Here is a 20,779-nt window from a genome sequence, read left to right as displayed (position 1 = left end):
ACACTGACAATGGGGATATGGTTAGCAGGATCCCAGCGAACTACAGTCAAAACACACGGACACCAGGCAAAAAGTGGTGGTAACTATGAAAGAAAGATCCTACTTTACTGCAGAGTCCTATTATTTCTACGGATAATTGTAAAAAAAAAGAAAAAAAAAAAAGATTTATATTTGTACATCTCACAGGCCCAGCCGTGTGTTGAGATATTGAACTAATGTGCAAACCCTACAATACCTACAGGTCACCGACAGCCAATAAGATGTAGGTCTCAGGCAAGGTACCTATTCTGGGAACACTTTGGCCTTGTGATCTTTTTAGTTTAACAAGAAAAAGGCAAATGTACAAAAAATCTGGTCACTCCCAGATAAAAACCACCACAGAAACAAAACACGTGTATATATTCTGTAGTGTGAGACAGGTAATTGGAAATATTGAAAAATAAATACACTAAAATCAGCTAACTTGAGGCCATGAACCATGACCTCTTGCGCTCATCTCCAGTTTTTAGAAACTTCACTGCAAGGCTCAGTGTTTACACTTGACAGTTAACTAATAACTAGACACAGGTGATCTAATTTGTGCACAAGAGAACTTGGAATGTATTGCAAACCTTAATATTTGGCAAAACAAAACTTTTTCCTCACATTGTGGTGACAGAAAGTTCTGGAATCTGAGAGGAGCCACAAATGTCCTTCCACTCAGCATTCCCCCAAGTCTCCTGATACAAATGGTACTTCACTTGTGTAGGTAGGCCTAGTGCCCGTGTTAGGAATAGATCACACAACAGTCAATGTTGGTTCTTATATGAGGGCAACTATTAACCCTGGGGTGATCCATTCCTGACGCAGGCACTAGGTACAGGCACTCAAGTGCAATAGTGTTTTTATCAGGACAGGTGGGGAAACACTGGGTGGTAGGAATTTTGTGGATCCCAGCATATTCCTGTAGTTTGTGTGACAGAAATGCAAGGAAAACATAGCTTTTATTCAACATTTCAGCTTTGCAGGGTATTCTGGGTAAGAAAGCTTTGGGGAATCCACACAATTCACAACTCTGTGTCTCCCCTGGATGTCTAGTTTCCAGAAATGTCTGGGTTGGGTATGTTTCCCTATATGGCTGCCGAGCCCAGGACCAAAAATGTAGGTGTCTGCCTTACACAACCAGGTTGTTTTGTGATAGATAATTCTGAAGTCTCCACAATACGATTTGGGCGGTGGCATTTGCGGCTGAACTAAATTGGGGAGCTCCAAAGATAGCACTCTCTCTGTGCTTGCCGCTGCATGCACATGCTCTCTGGGTTAGGCTAACCCGCTATTGTCCCGCTGCACAGACTGTGCTTGCGAAGGGACAGCAGGACTGTCATCACCTCCCTCATAATCACTGTAAGGGAAGTTATCGAATGGGACTCCAACTGAAAAATCACTCCGAGTCTGCGCCATTTCCCTGTCCCTCAGATGCTGTCTCAGTATCTGCTGTCTCAGTCTCTAGTCCAACGTCAGAACTGTCCTCTATAACACAAGTTAGAGCTTGAACAGCAGTCATCCAACGAGATGCCATCTCTGCTACTGGTTAAACTGTCGCTCGAAAACACTAGCCTATGTAGACAGTCACAAAATTGCTGGTGTGTGTGTGTGTGTGTGTGTGTGTGATACCTGCAACAGTAGAGGTCACTCTAGCTTCACTCCTTCTCTCAATCAGCACGTTCTCCCAAGACACTCAAAAAAACAAAACAAGACACACTATTACATCACCTTGTCACATACCAATTGTCACAGTCTTTAGTGCCTCTAGCGTCCAGTCCAACAATCATTATTGGTTCTCCCACTCCCATTACCTCCTCCTCAAATTCCCTCACTACCACCCAACAAAAGTACATTTCATCTCTACATAGCCCCCCTCAAACATACATTTAATTTGAATTAAGGCGAAGGTAATGCCTGGCTTTACTAATCCACTCAGCTATTCACATATAATACAGTTTTGATCCTTTCAGTAGGCATATAAACCTGCTGCACTACGTTATGGCATCAAACTGCCACTAGACAGAAGTCAGATCCTTTTCCAGCAGAAACATAATCACAAGAGTTACTTGACTTTTTTATTGCTGCCTAAAAGCTACAGTTGAAACGTGTCAGTTGAAGTATGTGCACTGCAAGCTGCAACTGCAAGATAACTGGTGGTGAATGAATGAACGAATATATATATAAATAAATGAGATCACTTTTATATTTGGGTGTGGTTTATAAAGACAGATATCTACATAGATTTCCGAGGGGCTCTGTATATACTATCTCAAAGATAGTGTGAACAGAGTCCAGGGGTTCCCCTTAGAGGTTGATAGTGGCAATAATAGATATTACTAATGCTCTATCTGTGGTAGTGTTGTTGAGCAGTTAGGCTTATCAGAGGGTAGTGTTAAGCATTTGTTGTACACACATGCAATAAATGAGAACACACACTCAATGACTTAACTATAGGCCAATAGGTTTTTATATAGAAACATATTATTTTCTTAATTTATTTCAGAACCACAAGATTCAGATTTCAGGTAAGTACATACATTGTAAGGTACTTGGAATAAGTAAATATAGAACTTTGAATCAAATCAGTACACAGTTTAGCATAAAATGGCAATAAGCTATTTTAAAAGTGGACACTGAAACATTCAACAGTTTCTGGGGGAGGTAAGTAAACACTAGTTTGTCAGGTAAGTAATGCACTTACAAGTTCAGTCTCTGGGGCATAAGCAGCCCATCGTTGGGGGTTCGAGTCAACCCCAAACACCCAGCACCAGCAACACAGGGCCGGTCAGGTGCAGGTCAAAAAGGGGCCCAACTAACACAGGCACCTACGCAGACTAGGGGTGCTCCGGGTCCAGTCTGCTAGCAGGTACCTTTGTCCTCGTGGAGCAGACCAGGGGGGGTTTTGTCGGGCACTGGGGAGGTCCCAAACAGGCACACAAAATACACCCTCAGCAGCATAGGGGCGGCTGGGTGCAGTGTGCAAACAAGGTGTCTGGTTTTGTATTGGAATCAATGGAGGGACCCGGGGGTCACTCTAGCGATGCAGGCATGGCACAGGGAGGCTTCTCGGGCCAGCCACCAACTGGGCAAAGATGAGGGCCGCCTGTTGGTCACTCATGCACAGGTAGTTGGTTCCTCTCAGGCCTGGGGGCTGCGGGTGCAGTGCTTTTTCCAGGCGTTGGGTTCTTTGTTACCAGGCAGTCGCGGTCAAGGGGATCCTCTAGATTCTCTCTGCAGGCGTCGTCGTGGGGGTGCAGGGAGGTCGTCTCAGAGTGGACACATCGTTGGAGTCGCCTGGGGGCCTCTCTGCAGCGTTGGTTTCTATGGACACTGGCCGGGGGCGTCGGGTGCAGAGTGTTGGTGAGTGAGGTGGGAGTCCCTTTAAAGATGGTTTCTTCTTTGTTGCTTTGGACAGAGCCGCTGTCCAAAGGAGTTTCTTGGTCCTTTGGGTTTGCAGGGTAGTCCTCTGAGTCGGCAGAGGTCGCTGGATGCGTCGCTGTTGCAGGTTTTTTGAATCTGGAGAGAGGCCGGTAGGGCTGGGGCCAAAGCAGTGGTCATCTCCTCCTCTGCAGGGTTTTCAGGTCAGCAGTCCTTCTTGTTAGGTCATTAAGAATCTGATTTCCTGGGTTCAGGGTCACCTCTAAATACTAGATTTAGGGGTGTGTTTAGGGCTGGATGGCAGAAGCCAATGGCTACTGTCCTGAGAGTGGGTACACCCTCCTTGTGCCTCCTCCCTTTGGGAATGAGGGCACATCCCTATTCCTACTGGGCTAAATCCTCCATGCCAAGATGAAGGATTATCTAAGGAAGGGGTCACCTCAGCTCTGGACACCTTAGGGGCTTGTCCTGGGCTGGAGGGTGACGCCTCCTTGTTTTTCTCCTTATCTCCTCCGGACTTGCCGCCAAAAGTGGGGGCTGTTTCCGGGAGGCAGGCATCTCAACTAGCTTGAGTGCCCTGGGGTGCTGTAACACCAGTCATGAGCCTTTGAGGCTCGGCTCCAGATGTTAGAGTCCCTGAAGGGGGAGGTGTGAGGCACCTCCACCCAGGACAGGCTTTGTTCCTGGTCACAGAGTGCACAAAGGCACTCACCCCATGTGGCCAGAAACTAGTCTGGAAGTAGCAGGCTGGCAGAGACCAGTCAGCCTAGAACTAGCAGTTGGGCTGGCATGCAGGGGGCATCTCTAAGATGCCCTCAGAGTGCATTTCTCAATAAATCTGACAGTGGCATAAGTGTGGATTTATTGTGCTGAGAAGTTTGATTCCAAACTTCCCAGTATTCAGTGTAGCCATTATGGAACTGTGGACAAACTCTCAGACCATATACTCTTTATGGCTACCATGCACTTACAATGTCTAAGAACTGGCTTAGACACTGTAGGGTCATAGTGTTCATGCAGCTATGCCCTCACCTGTGGTATAGGGCACCCTGCCTTAGGGCTGTAAGGCCTGCTATAGGGGTGACTTACATAGGCCACAGGGAGTGGGTTGTGGGCATGGCACTCTGAGGGGAGTACCATGTCGGCTTAGTCATTTTATCCCCACCAGCACACACAAGCTGTGAGGCAGTGTGCATGTGCTGAATGAGGGGTCCCAAGGGTGGCATAATACATGCTGAAACCCTTCCCTGGCCACAGGGACCTTGGTACCAGGGGTACCATTTACAAGGGACTTATCGGTGTGCCCGGGCTGAGCCAAGTTTGTTGACAAAGGTCAAGTTTTAGGGAAAGAACACTGATGATGGGGCCTGGTGAGCGGGGTCCCAGCACACTTTAATCAAAGCTGGCATCAACAAAAGGCAAAAAGTTAGGGGGGTAACCATACCAACAGTGGCATTTTCCTACAGGTTAATTTAGGCACTCGCTTTCTATAGGCAGTTTTAAGATGAGATATTCTTCCACCTAGTAACGCAGATTGCTTTAGGCGTATACAAGACTTTATGGACATGAATTTACTAACATGCAAAAGGAACTTAATACATATAGAGTACGTGAAACAGTTGTGCTTTATAGGAGCACCACTTCACATCCTAGCAACTAATGCATACATCCCGCCTCATGTAGGGACAGGACTGTTGATAATAGCCATGCTAAGGCATTATGCTAGGCAGTGCTTTAAAGGTAAGTATAGAAGAGCAAGTACTCACTCTATAGCAGTGGTCTACAAACTTTTTAATGCCACGTCCCCCCAGTTGAAAACATTGGCCCCCCCTTCAGAATTTTTCACAACTATTTTATAAAGATTGCAATGTTTAAATATATCTATATGTATTTAAACATTGCAGTTAAGTACTGTTGCCATTTTAAAAATGCAACAACATGTTTTTGCTTAAAACAAAACACTTCTCAGTGAAATGCTTCTTTTGGCCAGAGCCTGGCGCTGCCCCCTGGGATCACTTGAGGCCCCCCCCCCCGTTTGAAGACCCCTGCTCTACAGAGTACCTGTTGCTCTCCTGTGAAGTGCCGGTACTCTCCCATAAGTGGATTGCAGCAGTGCTGAGAAGTGCATGTACTCTCCCTTTCAAAGCAACGAAGTGCAGTACCTGCCCATTTAAAACACTTGATGCTAGGATTGCAAACACTGGCTCTACTACATGACAAAGTACAAGTTACTTACTTTCGGTAATTAAATATCTGGTAGAGACATATTCTATTTGCAGATTCCTTACCTTAGAATCTCCCACAGGCGTCGGGCTGGATCCAGAGATTTTTCTTTAAGCAATAACATTCCACGTCTGTCGACTCCGCGGGTGTCGTGATAACGTCAGGAGTAGTATATAGACGCTGCCTTTGCGCAATGACGTCAGTTTCATTTAACAACTTAGAACACTGAGATTGGTGCGCCAGAGCTAAGGACCTGAAAGGGGAATCCCTGTTCGTAAAAATCAGTTTGCAAGCGGGGAGGATGGGTGGGCGGTAAGGAATCTGCAACTAGAATATGTCTCTACCAGATATTTTATTACTGCAGTTAAGTAACTTGTACAACTGATAGAGATTTCTAGTTGCAGATTCCTTACCTTACAATAGATACCCAAGCAATGCCATTCTCTGTGGTGGGCTGCGAACTAAGGTCATACTAGGAAGTCCTGCAGGACCAAATGACCAAAGTAGCCGTCCTGACGGACCTGGCTCTCCAGGCAGAAGTGCTTAGCGAACGTGTGCAGGGACACCCACGTAGCCGCCTGGCAGACATCCAGGACAGGAACTCCGCGTGTAACGCAGTGGAAGCAGCAGTTGCTCTGGTGGAATGAGCATGCAAGCCCTCAGGGGGTTGCTTCATGGCCAAAGCAGCACATTTTGATGCAAAGAAGCACCCATTGAGAGATGGTACGCTTTTGCACTGCCTTCCTTTTTTTCGCACCCACATACCCAACAAAGAGTTGATCATCCACTCGGAAATTTTTTAGTACGCTTAAGATAGAACGCCAACGCTCTTCTTGGGTGCATACGGTGGAGCCTCTCCTCCTGAGAAGGATGTAGGGGTGCGTAGAAAGTAGGCAGGGTGATGGACTGGCCTACATGAAAATGCCTAACCACCTTTGGAAGGAAGGAAGCCTTGGTGCGCAACACCAGTTTGTCAGGGTGCACAGACAAGTATGGAGGTTTAGATGAAAGGGCTTGAAGCTCACTCACCCTGTGAGCAGAGGTGATGGCAACAAGGGATAATTATGCATCAGCTCAAAGGGAGTACACATTAAATAAGGACAAGATTGCAGTCCATTGACGCATGACAAACGGAGTGGGAGGAAATAACTGGGTGAGGCCTTCTAGGAATCTACTCACAATAGAAGATTTATAAAGTGAGGGCTGATCAGGTAACCTAAGGAAGGCTGAAATGGCAGATAAATACCCTTTAAGGGTACCCAAAGCAGAGCCCTGCTGGGCCAAAGAATGAATGAAAAGAAGAACCTCAGACAGAGAGGGGATCAATAGATCTGTTGGTGCACCATGCACCACATTTTTTCCAACGACAAGCGTATACAGTTTTGGTTGAAGGATGCCTGGCTGCCAAGATAACATCAAAGACTTCAGGTGGAAGATCAAAAGTCGTCAACTGTCGCCGCTCAATCTCCACGTAGGAAGGTGGAGATTGGACAGGTTCGGGTGGGGAACCATCCCCTGTTGCTGCGACAGAAGATCCGCCAAAAGAGGCAGTCTGAGTGGAGGATCGATGAACATGCTCAATAGCTCTGGATAACAGAATCTCCGTGCCCAGTCCCGAGCCACCAAGATGACTTGGGCCCGGTCGCTCCTGATCTTCTTGAGAACTCTGGGAAGAAGTGGTATAGGCAGAAAGGAGGCCTGAGTTCCACTCAAACCAAAAAGCGCTTCTGAGCGAGTGTCGCCTTGGAAACTCCAACGTGCAAAACCGCTGACATTGCACATTCTCTGCGGAGGCGAACAGATCTAACCAAGATTTCGCCACTGCTGAAAGAGACCTTGCGCCACCTACAGATGGAGACGTCATTCGTGATCAGCTGTGCATCAATGGCTGAATTCGTCCGCTCTGGCGTGGAGGGAACCTGCCAGATGTTGAACCACCTGGGTAATGCCCTGATGTTTCAGCCATATCCAGAGGCGTAGTGCCTCCTGACAAAGGGTCCAGGACCCTACTCTGCCCTGTTTGTTTCAGTACCACATGGCGGTAGTATTGTCCATGAATACCTGCACTACTTTCCCTTTGAGAGAGGGACGAAATGCTTTAATCGCAAGCCTGTTCGCCCGGAGCTCCAGACGATTGATATGAAGACCAGACTCCGCCGGAGACCAGAGGCCTCTGATCTCCCCCTCTCCCATGTGGCCGCCCCAACCCAGAGGTGACCATCTGTCACTATAGAGAGATCCGGTTGGGGGAGGGAGAAGGATCTGCCGTTGACCTAATGTAGATTTGAAAGCCACCCCTGAAGGTCTTTCGCAGTCCCCTCCGAGATCTAGACCATGTCTGAGAGATTCCCCTGATGCTGCGCCCACTAGAACTTCAGGTCCCACTGCAGAGCCCGCATATGCCATCTGGCCTTTTGAACCAGCAGGATGCAGGAGGCCATGAGGGCCGGCAGCCTCAGAGTCAGTCTCACCAAAACCCAAGACTGAGGCCGAAAGATCGGAATCATAGCCTGAATGTCTTGGACTCGCTTTTTGGGAGGATAAGCCCAAAACTGCACTGTGTCCAGAATAGCTCAGATGAAAGGGAGTGTCTGAGAAGGGGTCAGGTGTGACTTTGGCACGTTTATAGCGAACCCTAGCGTGTGCAGGAGGTTCGCTGTAATCTGAAGGTCAGAGACAGCTTTCTGGGGCGAGTCTGCCTTCAACAGCCAATCGTCGAGGTAGGGGAAGGCTGACACCACTAACCTGCGCAGATGAGCTGCAACCACCATCACTTTCGCGAACACCCAATGGGCGCTAGTAAGGCCGAAGGGCAGCACGGTAAACTGACAGTGCTCGTGACCTACCATGAATTGTAGGTAAAGTCTGTGGGCAGGCCAGATGGGGATGTGGAAGTAAGTAAGCGTCCTGCAAGTGCAACGCTACCATCCAGTCTTCTGGGCCCAAGTCAGACAGAACCTGCATTTTGAATTTCTCCTTCTTGAGGAATTAGTTCAGGTCCCAAAGGTCTAGGATAGGACGTACACCCTTGTCCTTTTTCAGCTCCAGAAAATAGTGGGAATAACAACCACAACCTACTTCAGGCACAGGGACCTTTTCTATAGCTCCCTTGGCCAGGAGAGCATCCTGGCGGATAACGGCCAAATGATCCTCTGGAAGGTGACTGAAGGATGGAGGCATGGCTGGTGGATCAGATTCAAAAGGGAGGGAGTAGCCTTTTCGAATGATCTGCAAAACCCACCTGTCCGTAGTGATGGATTCCCAGTGGGGCAGGTGATGGCGAATCCTGCCACCAACTGGATGGGAGTGAGGGGATGGACTAGGAGGGTTTGGAGGCTGCAGCGGGGGCAGAGGTGGACTGGCTAGACCTCTGGTTCCCTGTCCCACGTCGGATTTTGCGTCCCTGGTCACGCAGAGACTGGACAGCATGGGTAGCACGATGGCTGAAGGACGCGACAGGGAGCCCCTTCCGTGGCCACGAAAGGGGCGAAAAGCGGATTGCGGGGCAAGGGGCAGAGGAAAGACCAAGGGACTGAGCTGTAGCCCGGGAATCCTTGAATCTCTCCAAGGACGAGTCCGCTTCGTCTCCAAAGAGATGGGAGCCATCAAAGGGCATGTTCATGAGTGACTGCTGGACATCCCTAGAAAAAAAGAAGTACGCAACCAGGAGTGGTGTCTCAAGGCCACCGTTGTAGCAACCGATCTGCCTGGAGAGTCGGTTGTGTCCGGCCCACAACAGATTGTGAACTTTGCTGCATCACTCCCATCGTTCACAGCTTCGGAGACAATAGCATAGTCCTCCTCCGGTATCTGCGTCAGGACTTGCGCAACCGTATCCCACAAAGAGTGGATAAAGTGGCCCAAAAGGCATGCGGTGTAAATAGATCGCAGCGCAAGACTGGAGGAAGAAAACAACTTCTTACCAAACTGTTCCAGCCTGTTTGATTCCCTGTCCTGGGGTGTGGAAGGGAATGCGCCTGAAGAAAAGGAAGCCTGGATTACAACACACTCAGACGTGGGGTGTTGGGACAAGAATTTAGGGTCGTACGGAGCACGCCTATGGCGGTGTGTGATAGTCCTATCCACAGGAGCCCCTGTGTTGTGTTTCGACCACGTACCCAAAAGGGCATCGATGAGGGCTTCATTGAATGGCAACAGGGGTTCTGAAGTGGAAGCCTCAAGCTAAAGTCCCTCCGTCAGGAGATTAGACATGACCTCTACAGTAGGAAGATCAAGGCAAAGGACCTCAGCTGCCCTACTGACCACCATACCATAAGTCGTTCCCTCCAACGTAGCCAAGGTAGGAGGAGACAGCATGCCAGCGTCAGGAGAAGTATCCAGACCACTGGTGTCGCCCAATTCATGAGCCCAGTCCAAAGATGGATCATCCTGGTATTCATAAGGGTTCAAGGACCCCCTCCAATCCCACCCCGAATTCGTACCCGTAGGAAAAACGGTCCGAATCCGACGTGGGGGGAATAGGCCCCATTTGAAGACAAAGGCGGAATCGGCCAACGCCGCTCCAACTCAGAGTCGGCGGAGATCAGGATTGGGTCGATGTTGATAATGGGCACTACTGGTGTCGAGAATCGACCCAGCACTGAGGAAGGTCTCAAGGGTGCGACTGGCGCCAGTGCGGATCCGCAAGCAGATCCAGAGGAGACCTCTGTGGCCGGAGCTGAAGCCGCAAGTGCGGAACCCGAAGGCCCCTCAACCGAACCCCTATAGGGGGTTGCTCTGGCTCCGGGAAACTCTGGGAAATGCGGAGCTGACCCAGACGCAGGCTCCGAAGATGGAGGCCTTCAACATTGACGCTCTTCCTGCATCTCATCAGCCGAGCAACGGGACGAAGTCAGAGAGCGTTGGGACCTCTTCGACGACGACTTCTTCTTACCTGTATCCGAAGATTTAGAAGACGACGAATGGTGATGGCTCCGCGAAAGGTCTCGAGACCTTCCTCTCGATCAAGACAGTGACTTACGCGGAGTCGAGTGCCGGGCTGCCATTAGCTTTAGGGACTGCTACCTCAAAGCCTTCGGGTGCATGGCCCGGCACTCGGAGCACGACTTCGGGTTGTGGTTGCGCTCGAGACACCACAGACAAACCCGATGAGGATCCATCACCGACATCGCACAGCTTGAAACTGGTCTTCGGGGACATCCTTGACACACCAAAAGTCTCTCAAAATCTGGAGAAAAACTGTCAAAGTCGGTCAAAAACAAACCAGGGTAGCTCTTCTCCAGATCAGCGCGTGGCGCGGAAAGAAAATGACGTCACTGCGAAGGTGGCGTCTGTATACTACTCCCAAAATCATCAACGTGACTACGACACCACACACCACTTGCGGAGTCGACAGACGCCACCTACCGACGCACAAGGGTATTGCTCGAAGAAAAATCTCCAGATCCAGTCTAAAGCCTGGGGGAAATTCTAAGGTAAGGAATCTGAAACTAGAAGTCTCTATCAGATAGTGTAAACTCAACAATGGAAAATGAAAAGTGCGAGTCAACTCGGCAAGGTTGTGTACCATGAACACAAAACCAATAAAGGGGTAGCAACCACGGACATACTATGTTCGCAAACTTATCGTCTTGTAAGTCATACTGCCACAAATATCGACTAGGATCGACAGATTTGTTGGTACACCATGTGTACGGAAATGCCTCGCTTGGCATGGTTATACCCCCTAACATTTTGCCTTTTGTTGATGCCAGTTATGATTGAAAGTGTGCTGGGACCCTGCTAACCAGGCCCCAGCACCAGTGTTCTTTCCCTAAACTGTACCTTTGTCTCCACAATTGGCACAGCCCTGGCACACAGATAACTCCCTTGTAACTGGTACCCCGGTACCAAGGGCCCTGTGGCCAGGGAAGGTCTATAAGGGCTGCAGCATGTATTATGCCACCCTGGGGACCCCTCACTCAGCACATTCACACTGCCTCGCAGCTTGTGTGTGCTGGTGGGGAGAAAAAGACTAAGTCAACATGGCACTCCTCACAGGGTGCCATGCCAACAACCCACTGCCTGTGGAATAGGTAAATCACCCCTCTAGCAGGCCTTACAGACCTAAAGCAGGGTGCACTATACCACAGGTGAGGGCATAGCTGCATGATCACTATGCCCCTTCAGTGTCTAAGTCAATTTCTAGACATTGTAAGCGAAGGGCAGCCATAAAGAGCATGCGGTCTGGGAGTTTGTCAAACACGAACTCCACAGTTCTATATTGGCTACACTGAATACTGGGAAGTTTGGTATCAAACTTCTCAGTGCAATAAATCCACACTGATGCCATTGTGGGATTTATTGAGAAATGCACACAGAGGGCAACTTGGAGATGCCCCCGGAATACCAACACAACTACTAATGCTAGGCTGACCTGTTTCTGCTAGCCTGCCACATCCAGATGGATTTCTGGACACATGGGGGGGGGGGGGGGGAGGGGGCAGGGATTTGTGCACTCTGTGCCCAGTAACAAAGCCTGTACTGGGTGGAGGTGCTTCACATCTCCCCAGGCAGGAACTGTAACACCTGGCGGTGTGCCTCAAAGACTCAAGCCTGGTGTTACAGCGCCCCGCCTAGTGGAGATGCCCCAACCCCCAGACACAACACCCACTTTTTGGCGGCAAGTCAGGAAGAGATAATGAGAAAACTCCTCCAGCCAGGACAGCCCCTAAGGTGTCCTGAGCGGAGGTGATCCCTGGCTTAGAAAATCCTCCATCCTGCTTTGGAGGATTTCCCCCAATAGGATTAGGGATGTGCCCCCCTCCCCACAGGGAGAAGGCACAAGGAGGGTGTAGCCAACCTCCGGGACAGTAGCCATTGGCTACTGCCCTCCAGCCCTAAACACCCCACTAAATTATGTATTTAAGGGCGACCCTGAACCCAGGAAGACAGATTTCCTGATGACCTGAACAAGAAGGACTGCTGACCTGAAAGCCCTGCAGAGACAACGACTGATTTGGCACCAGCCCTACCGGCCTGTCTCCATACTCGAAGAACCTGCAACAGCGACGCATCCAGCGGGACCAGCAAACTCACCCAACTCAGAGGACTGCCCTGCAACTCAAAGGACCAAGAAACTCCTATGGACAGCAGCTCTGTCTAAACTACAAAGAAGAAACCATCTTTTAAGAGACTCCAGCCTCACTCTGGACGCGTGAGCCCCCAACACTTTGCACCCTACCACCCGGTTCATGTCCAGAATAACCAACACTACAGCGAGGATCCCCAGGCGACTCCCACAACGTGGAGACCCCGAGATGACCTCCCTGTACCCCCACAGCGATGCTTGCAGAGAGAATCCAGATGCTCCCCCTGACCGCGACTGCCTGGTAACAAAGAACCCGAAGCCTAGAAAAAGCACTGCACCCCAGGCCCGAGAGAAACCAACTACCGGTGCAGGAGTGACCAGCAGACGGCCCTCATTGTTGTCCAGTCAGTGGCTGACCTGAGAAGCCCCCCTGTGCCCTGCCTGCATTGCCAGAGTGACCCCCAGATCCCTCCACTGCTTTCAAAACTCAACACCTCCTTTGCACACTGCACCCGGCAGCCCCCGTGCTGCTGAAGGTGTATTTTGTGTGCCTGTTTGTGAACCCCCCTGCCCTCCCCCCCCACCCCCGAGTGCTCTACAAAACACCCCTGGTCTGCTCCCCAAGGACGCAGGTACTTACCTACTAGCAGACTGGAACCGGATCACGCCTAGTCTCCATAGGTGCCTATGTTATTTGGGCCCTACTTTGACCTCTACACCTGACTGACCCTGTGTTGCTGGGTGTTTGGGGTTAACTTGAACCCCCAATGGTGGGCTGCCTATGCCCCGGAGACTGAACTTGTAAGTGCTTTACTTACCTGCTAAACTAAATTGTACTTGCCTCCTCCAGGAACTGTTGATTTTTGCACTGTATCCACTTTAAATAGCTTATTGACATTTTTGCCAAAACTGTGTACCTTACTGTTTTACTTCAAAGTTCCATACTTACGTATGCAAAGTACCATACTATTTATGTACTTACTTGAATTCTGTGGTTCTAAAATAAAGAAAAACATTTTTCTATATAAAAACCTATTGGCCTGGAGTTAAGTCTGAATGTGTGATCTCATTTGTTGCCTGTGTGTGTACAACAAATGCTTAACACTACCCTCTGATAAGCCTACTGCTCGACCACACTACCACAAATAGAGCATTAGGATTATCTAATTTTGCCACCATCAACCTCTAAGGGGAACCCTTGGACTCTGTGCACCCTATCTCTCACTTTGAGATAGTATATACAGAGCCAACTTCCTAAAGGTATGATGAATGGGGATGGAGAAAACATGGGTAAGGTCTTCAAGGAACCTATTAACAATAGGAAAGTTAGAGAAGGTTGATCAGACAACCTAAAAAAAAAGCAGACATAACAGATAAATACCCTTTTAAAGGAGCTCATAGAAGAGCCTTGCTGGTCGAGAGAAAGAATTAACAATAGGACCTCAGTGGGGCAGGGGGTGGCAACAGACTTGTTTATGCACCATGCCACAAATTTATTCCAACGACAGGCCTTTACTGTTTTGGTGGAGGGGCGCCTGGCTGCCAAGATTATGTTACAGACTTTGGGCAGAAGGTCAAAATCTGTCAACTGTTGGTGCTCAATCTCCACACAAGAAGGCAGAGGCTGGACAGGTTTGAGTGAATGACCCTCCACCCACCCCCCCCCCCCCCGAGACCTTGCGCCACCTCCAGATGGAGACTCTATTCATAATTGGCTAAACGCAGTTGGCTGAGTTTGTCGGCTCTGGCGTTCAGCGAGCCCACCATATGGTAAACCACCAGGGATAAGCCCTGTTGTTTCAACCAAATCTGGAGGCGCAGAGCCTCCTGACAAAGGGTCCACAACCCCACACTGCCCTACTTTTTGCAGTACCACATGGCAGTGGTGGTGTCCCTGAACACCTGCACTACCTTCCCCTTGAGAGAAAGAAGCATTACTTTCAATGCTAGTCTGATCGCCTGGAGCTCCAACAGACTGATGGGGAGTCAGAACTCTGCCGGAGACCAGATGCCTTTGATCTCCACCTCTCCCAGATGGCCGCACCAGCCCAGGAGTGACGCATCTGTCACTACTGTCGGCTCTGGCAGGGGAAGGAAGAGGGATCTGCCTCTGATCCAGTCACGTTCGTTAGCCACCACTGCAGATCTCAAAAACTTCCCTCCGAGATATGGACCATGTTAGAGATTCCCATGATGCTGCATCCACTGGAACTTCAGGGCCCACTGCAAGGCCCACAAATGTCATCTGGCATGTGTCACTAGCAGGATGCAGGAGCTGCTCTGAGCACTCTCAAGGGCTACCTTTTTGCTATCTCCTTTTCTATTCTGCTAATGTAAATAGGTTTTTAAAAGGTCTTGCACATCTCTTTCCCCTTCACCATGGCTCAGTGGGACCTTTGTAGGTTAAGCTGGAGTGAAAAAGGGTTGTGCCGTGCAGAAGCAGACCATCTCCAGATGGGTTGTACTCTGCATGAAGATCTGCTACACACTGGCCAGAAAGCAACCTGCTGAGGGCTTGAGCAATCATTCTACCAGAGCTAAAGCTGCAACCATTGCGTTACCATGCAGAGTTCCAGTCATGGGTATTGGCCAGCTAGCAACACAGGCCTCTTTGCACACTTTCAGAAAGCACTACTGCTTGGACCATCAGATGATCAAGCTACTTACCTTTGGTAACACCTTATCTGTTAGGGACTATATCTAGCCACAGATTCCTTAACCACCCATAATCCCCCACTCTGTGAGCGGTTTTTCTAGGAGACGGGGCTATTCACTGTAAGGCCCTGAATAACACTGGCCACACCAGTAGTCAGTGTTATTCATGGCTCTGCACTTCTGATGTGAAAGGTTGTGAAAAGAAACTGGTGTGAGTGTGTCTCGGAGGTGCCTATAAAGGTGCAGCAGAGGTCACATCTAGTGTGGACGATGCATGCAGAGGCGATCAAAGCAACCTACTGGAGTGCAGGGGGTACTGCTCACGAAAAATCTTTCAGACCCAGGGTGATGGCCGGAGAAATTCTAAGGTAAGAAACTGTGGCTAGAAGTCTCCATCACAAAGAAAAACGTGAGCCGGGTCCGAAAATCCCATTTCCTATAGGATTCTTTGGCCATCAATACAGAAACACAGCTGAACGGAATTATACCAAAGATGGAACAAAGGCATAATTATACTCACAATTACACTTTTGTTAGATTGGTGTGAACCTATTTAGTATTTTCACAAATGAGCTTTTAAAAATGTGCTCCAGTTGGGAATAAAGAGGTTTCATTAGTAGCCCAAAGATCTTTAAAATTGGAGGTTCCTCCAAATGTTCATGAATCTAGGGAGGGTTCACAGCTCCAATTAAAAAAAAAAAAAAAAACAGTCGCTCCTTTGGACTAAGGAGCTTTTTCTCACCATTGTGGATTTGTGACTGGCCATCGCATAAATATTTATTTTGCAGCAACCATTACCCAATAAGATGCACTGAACAAAAAAGGGTATAAGGGCACAGAGTAAGTGCGCACCCGGGCCCCAAAAGCAGGCAAATCACATGCTAACTCTGTGAATCCTGCCTGAGACCAGCAGACTACTGGCCCTCAGAAGCCTCAATTCCTGAAATAAAGTATTCAGAGCACTACTGTTGCACTTGACCAACAGCCACAAGTGGGGGATGGCAGCATGTGGGCGGGGGAGCATGGCTTGTTTGCATCCAGGCCTTGCAGCCAACCCTCCACAGGACATGGCCAAAGACCATGTGCATTGGGGTTAGCACCATTTAGGACCTAGTGGGAGGTCAGGAACCACAACCAACCCAGCTGCACATAACAGACTGGCAGAACACAGAGTTGGTTGCAGTGGCTGGCTGAAGGCAAGGCCCTGCAGCCAACCCTCTTGCAGATGACTATAGTCAGTGTGGTGTGGGAATTTGAATCTTGCAGAACATTGAATGGAGGGACTCACTGGAGGCCAGGCCTTGAAACACTGTGCAGTGGGCTGTTGTGTGTGTTATGGATTGTGCTCTCAACCATTACTTCCAAATCTCTGTGGCTTTTCGGTTTTAATTCAGTAATAATAAATACACCTTAACTGCTTTTTTCTTTTTTGGGCGAATTACTTAGAATTTTCTAAAAACATGCCGAGGTTTTTAAAACCAAGGCTACTTAACTTCACTTCAACATTTGTTTTTTCGAATGAGTGTAAATACACACACAGCAGATATAACAACATTACTGGTTTCATGTAGAACAGGATTGTAACATTCAAAACACCACCATGACTTTTCACGACAATACCATTTTGACGAAAGTCGGACAGTACAGAAACTATAAGGTCCGTAACGATTAAGCAGTAGGGCAAAAAGCATGGGCATAGTTCATATCCATTTACAAAGGTTTGTTAGTGATTATTACCACATTTAATTCTGGATTTGCAAGTTCCATACCTGAGAAACTGGTATGACAGCTGTTGGTGAATGAGATCCCTCTGCCTCTTTGTCAAATTCCTTGAGAGATAAAAGTATGAGTTATAGCTTAAAGTACATTTTATTTATCAACAACATATTGTGCCACAAAGGTAATTACAGATTCAATATTTTCCAAAGACTTTGTAGGGGGTGCTAGAGTTGTGTGTGGATCCCCACCTATATCCTACAACATTTGTTTTTTAATTGTGCAATCTTAGAAATTTGAAGTATTAATTTCTGTTCTTAGAAAAAAAGAGCTGCAACATTACACTAAGGTTAGAAACAATCTAACATATTACTAACAAATATTAACAAACATTAAAGCAGAAATTAAGATTTACACGCACCACATAAACAGATGTAATCTTAAGTCACTCTAGCACACTTATTACCCAAGATTACTGTAGAAGGCTGGCACAGTTTATGGTGTACACCTATACTTAGTCCAGCCAACCCTTAGTGATAGGCCAGGTAGCAAAAGCTCTCTAAGGGTAGCTAAGCGAAGCTGCTAAAGCTCATCCAGGGGGAACATAAAGCCCTTGCAATACAACAGTAGTCAGACATTAATTCATACAAGAAAGAACCACACAAGTGTTTAAAAAATAAAGGATTCTTTATTACAGCATTAACTACTAGACTAGCATTGGTATGTCTCCCTTTGGAGCTATACACCAAAGAACAAGCAGAAATAGCATACAATGTACAGGGCCCCACACGGAGAAGGGGGTGGGAGTTGGAGGGGGGGGGGGGGGGGGGGGGGGGGCGAGGCAAACCATGTACTAAGTAAGTGGAATGTGAAATAGTGAACCCAACCAAGATAAGTGTGGTAGTTAGCTAGGGGCTGGGGGAGAACGAAAACACCAGAGGTAAGTACAGCAAGTGTCCCCAGTGACTGGGTGCAGAGTGGTTACCTACCCAGTCACCCCCTAGACTAACACAGGGAAGTCACAGTTGGAATTTGTGAGTTTCAGGACCCTTCCCAGTGGACCCGAAGAAAACCCAAAGACATGAGGAAGGATGGGGAGTGTACCCACCCAAGGATACCCAGAAGACAGTGCACCTACACAAACCTTCGCTGAAGTCAATGGAGGCCTTGGTTGCCCAGCTGCTGTCATGACCTGTGGACAAGGCCAATGGAACCCAAGGAGACATCCCGGATGTTGAAGACCTGAAAAGTAAGGGAAAAAGAGTCCAGCACCCTTGGAGGTGCTCAGGGGGTATAGGTGGCAATCCCCCCCCCCCACCCCTCCTAAAGGTGAAGTTCATGCAGGTTGGTGGAACCGGAAGTCCAGCTACAGGGTGCAGGAGCTGCAGAAGATCCTAGGAGCTGCCTACGAGCTGTCCCACATCAGTCGCTGGATTGCAGGTGTGTAAGTGCCAGTGAGGCCACCAACAAGCACTGGCAAATGCACGCAGGAGCTGAAGATGGATTTGCAAGTGTTTGAGGACCAGCAACATCCAGGAGACTCTACCCTTGTGAGGGTGGGGGAGTCAAGGCTGGCCCTCAGCACAGAGGGAGGCCCAGCAGAAGTCGTTGGAACCCCCCCCCCCCCCCGAGTGATCCACAGGCTATGGACACAGGGAGTCACAAGGAAGCCTCAGCAGCACAACAAAACAGAAGTCCCATGTCAGAGGAGTTGCAGAACAGAGGTTGATCTTCGAGTACTGGAGGCTTGAAGATCTCTTGGTGGAAGAACCAATGAGCCTTTGCAAGAGCTACAGTTGTGATGCACAGGGGTGCTGTGTTCCAGTGGCTGCAGCAGGGGCCCACAGACTCCCAAGTGGATCAGAAGGCAAGAGAGACCCGAAGATGACCACAGAACCACCACCTGTGGGCAAAGCTTTCACTCTGTCCACAGGACAGAAGGGTACACCAGTCGGTTGTTGTCGTCTTGAGGTGCCTGCAGATGCAGGTGAGTGACTCCTTCACTCCAAGGGAGAATTCTTCGTGCTTCCAGCTGCAAACAGAGTCCTTGTGACCATGGAGAATGCACAGCCTTGGATGTTGCAGAATTCTTGGAGGATCCGGAGAAACAATGTTGCAATGAGAGCCTTCTTACCAGAAGGAAACTTGTGTTGTGTCCAAAGCAGACCAGCAGCGGTTCCTGAGCCCAGGAGCAGACGATGTCTTGCAGAGAGTTCCTTGTAGAGTCTTGCTTAACAAATCTGAGGACCCACCTTTGGAGGAGTCCTTAAGTAACCCTAAAAGGGTATTGGTCACTCTGTAGTGGTGGGGCAGGAGACAATACCCACTTCTGTAGCTGAAGATCTGGGTCGATGGTGATAGGTTAAGTCCAGCTGCGGGGTACAGGAGCTGCAGAAGAGACCCTGAACATGCCTTCGAGATGTCCCTCAATGCTCACCGTATTGCAGACAGGTCAGTGGTCAGGATGGCCACCAACAAGCACAAGAAAATGCAAGAGAAGCCTGTGGACATTTTGCAGAGCTGTGGAGGAACAGCAAGGTCCTAGGGCCTCGACCCTAGGAAGGGAGTCCAGGCTGACCCTCAGAAGACAGGAGAGCCAGCAGAAACAGTCAGAGACCCCACAAGCAACCCAATGGCAGCAGGCACAGTAAGTCATAGTGAGGCCCAGTCAGCACACATGAAGTATATTTCCACGTTGCTGGAGCAGCATAGAGGAGAGGAGAGTGCTGGAGACCGGGGCTACTTGGTGCCTGAAGATCCCACAGAGCAGGAGTCAACAAGCCTTGGTTGGTGTAACAGTCGTGGTGCACAGGGATTCTGACCCAGTAGCAGAGGCAAGGGCTTACAGTCTCCCACACAGGACAGAAGGCAGAGAGGGTCCAGGGGATCCCTCAAAACCAACCATTTGTGTTGGAGAATCTTCGCAGATCTGGAGGATAGAAGATCCCACCAGCCAGACGTTGTTGCCTTAGGTGCCTGTGGGTGCTGGGGAGTGACTTCTTCACTCCAAGGGAGATTCCTTTGTGCTTCTTTGGTGCAACTGAAGTCTTTTCGACCCCAGGGGATGCACAGCTGTGAAAATGTTGCAGCTTGCTGACAGGAGCAGTGGAAACAATTTTGCAAGGAGCAGTCTTCTCAGGCGCTGCAGTCCTGTTTGGTTCCTGTGTTGCCCAGCAGCGGTTCCTGTGGCCAGGAGCAGAAGATGTCTTTGCAGAGAGGTCCTTCTGGAGTCTTGCACAACAAATCTGGGAGCCCACTCTCAAGTGAGTCCCTACATAACCCAAAAAGGTGATTTGGTCACTCCAGAGTGACCACTTATCAGGTGGGGTCTCTGACATCAGCTACCTGGCCTACCCAGTCAGATGCTTCCAGAGGCCTTTGCCCATCTTGGTTTCAAGATGGTAGAACCAAGTGACCACCTGGAGGAACGCCGGGCTACACCCTAGGGGTGGACCTTATCTGGGGAGAGGGCACTCCCCCTTTCCGTTGTGTGTTTCGCACCAGATCAGGGACCAATGGTCTCAGGACTGGTGCAAACTGGATTATGCAAGGAGGGCACCAAATGTACCCTTAAAAGTAGCCCTGTGGTATGAAGAGGCTACCCCTCCCCAGCCCAGTAACACCTTTTTCCAAAGAGGAGGAGGTTGCGCCCCTCTCCCACAGGAAATCCCTTGTTCTTCTGTCTCCTGCTTGAGCTGGTCAAGCAGCAGGAGGACAGAATCGTGTCTGGGGGGCTGCAGCAGTGAGGGCTAC

General features: G+C 49.2%; 1 protein-coding gene across 1 annotated transcript in view; it reads right to left on the bottom strand.

Annotated features, from left to right (window-relative positions):
* The window catches only part of PAPOLA (poly(A) polymerase alpha), an 858,334-nt gene that overhangs the window by 9,935 nt on the left and 827,620 nt on the right, over positions 1-20,779 (bottom strand). The window contains exon 21 of the mRNA XM_069208274.1: positions 17,080-17,139. Within this exon, the coding sequence (XP_069064375.1) occupies positions 17,080-17,139 (60 nt within the window). The remainder of the gene's footprint in view (positions 1-17,079; positions 17,140-20,779) is intronic.

The sequence above is a fragment of the Pleurodeles waltl genome, chromosome 9 (assembly GCF_031143425.1).
Source record: "Pleurodeles waltl isolate 20211129_DDA chromosome 9, aPleWal1.hap1.20221129, whole genome shotgun sequence".
Lineage (NCBI taxonomy): Eukaryota > Metazoa > Chordata > Amphibia > Caudata > Salamandridae > Pleurodeles > Pleurodeles waltl.
Note: the sequence above shows the minus strand (reverse complement) of the source record. Positions and strands in the feature narration are given on the sequence as shown.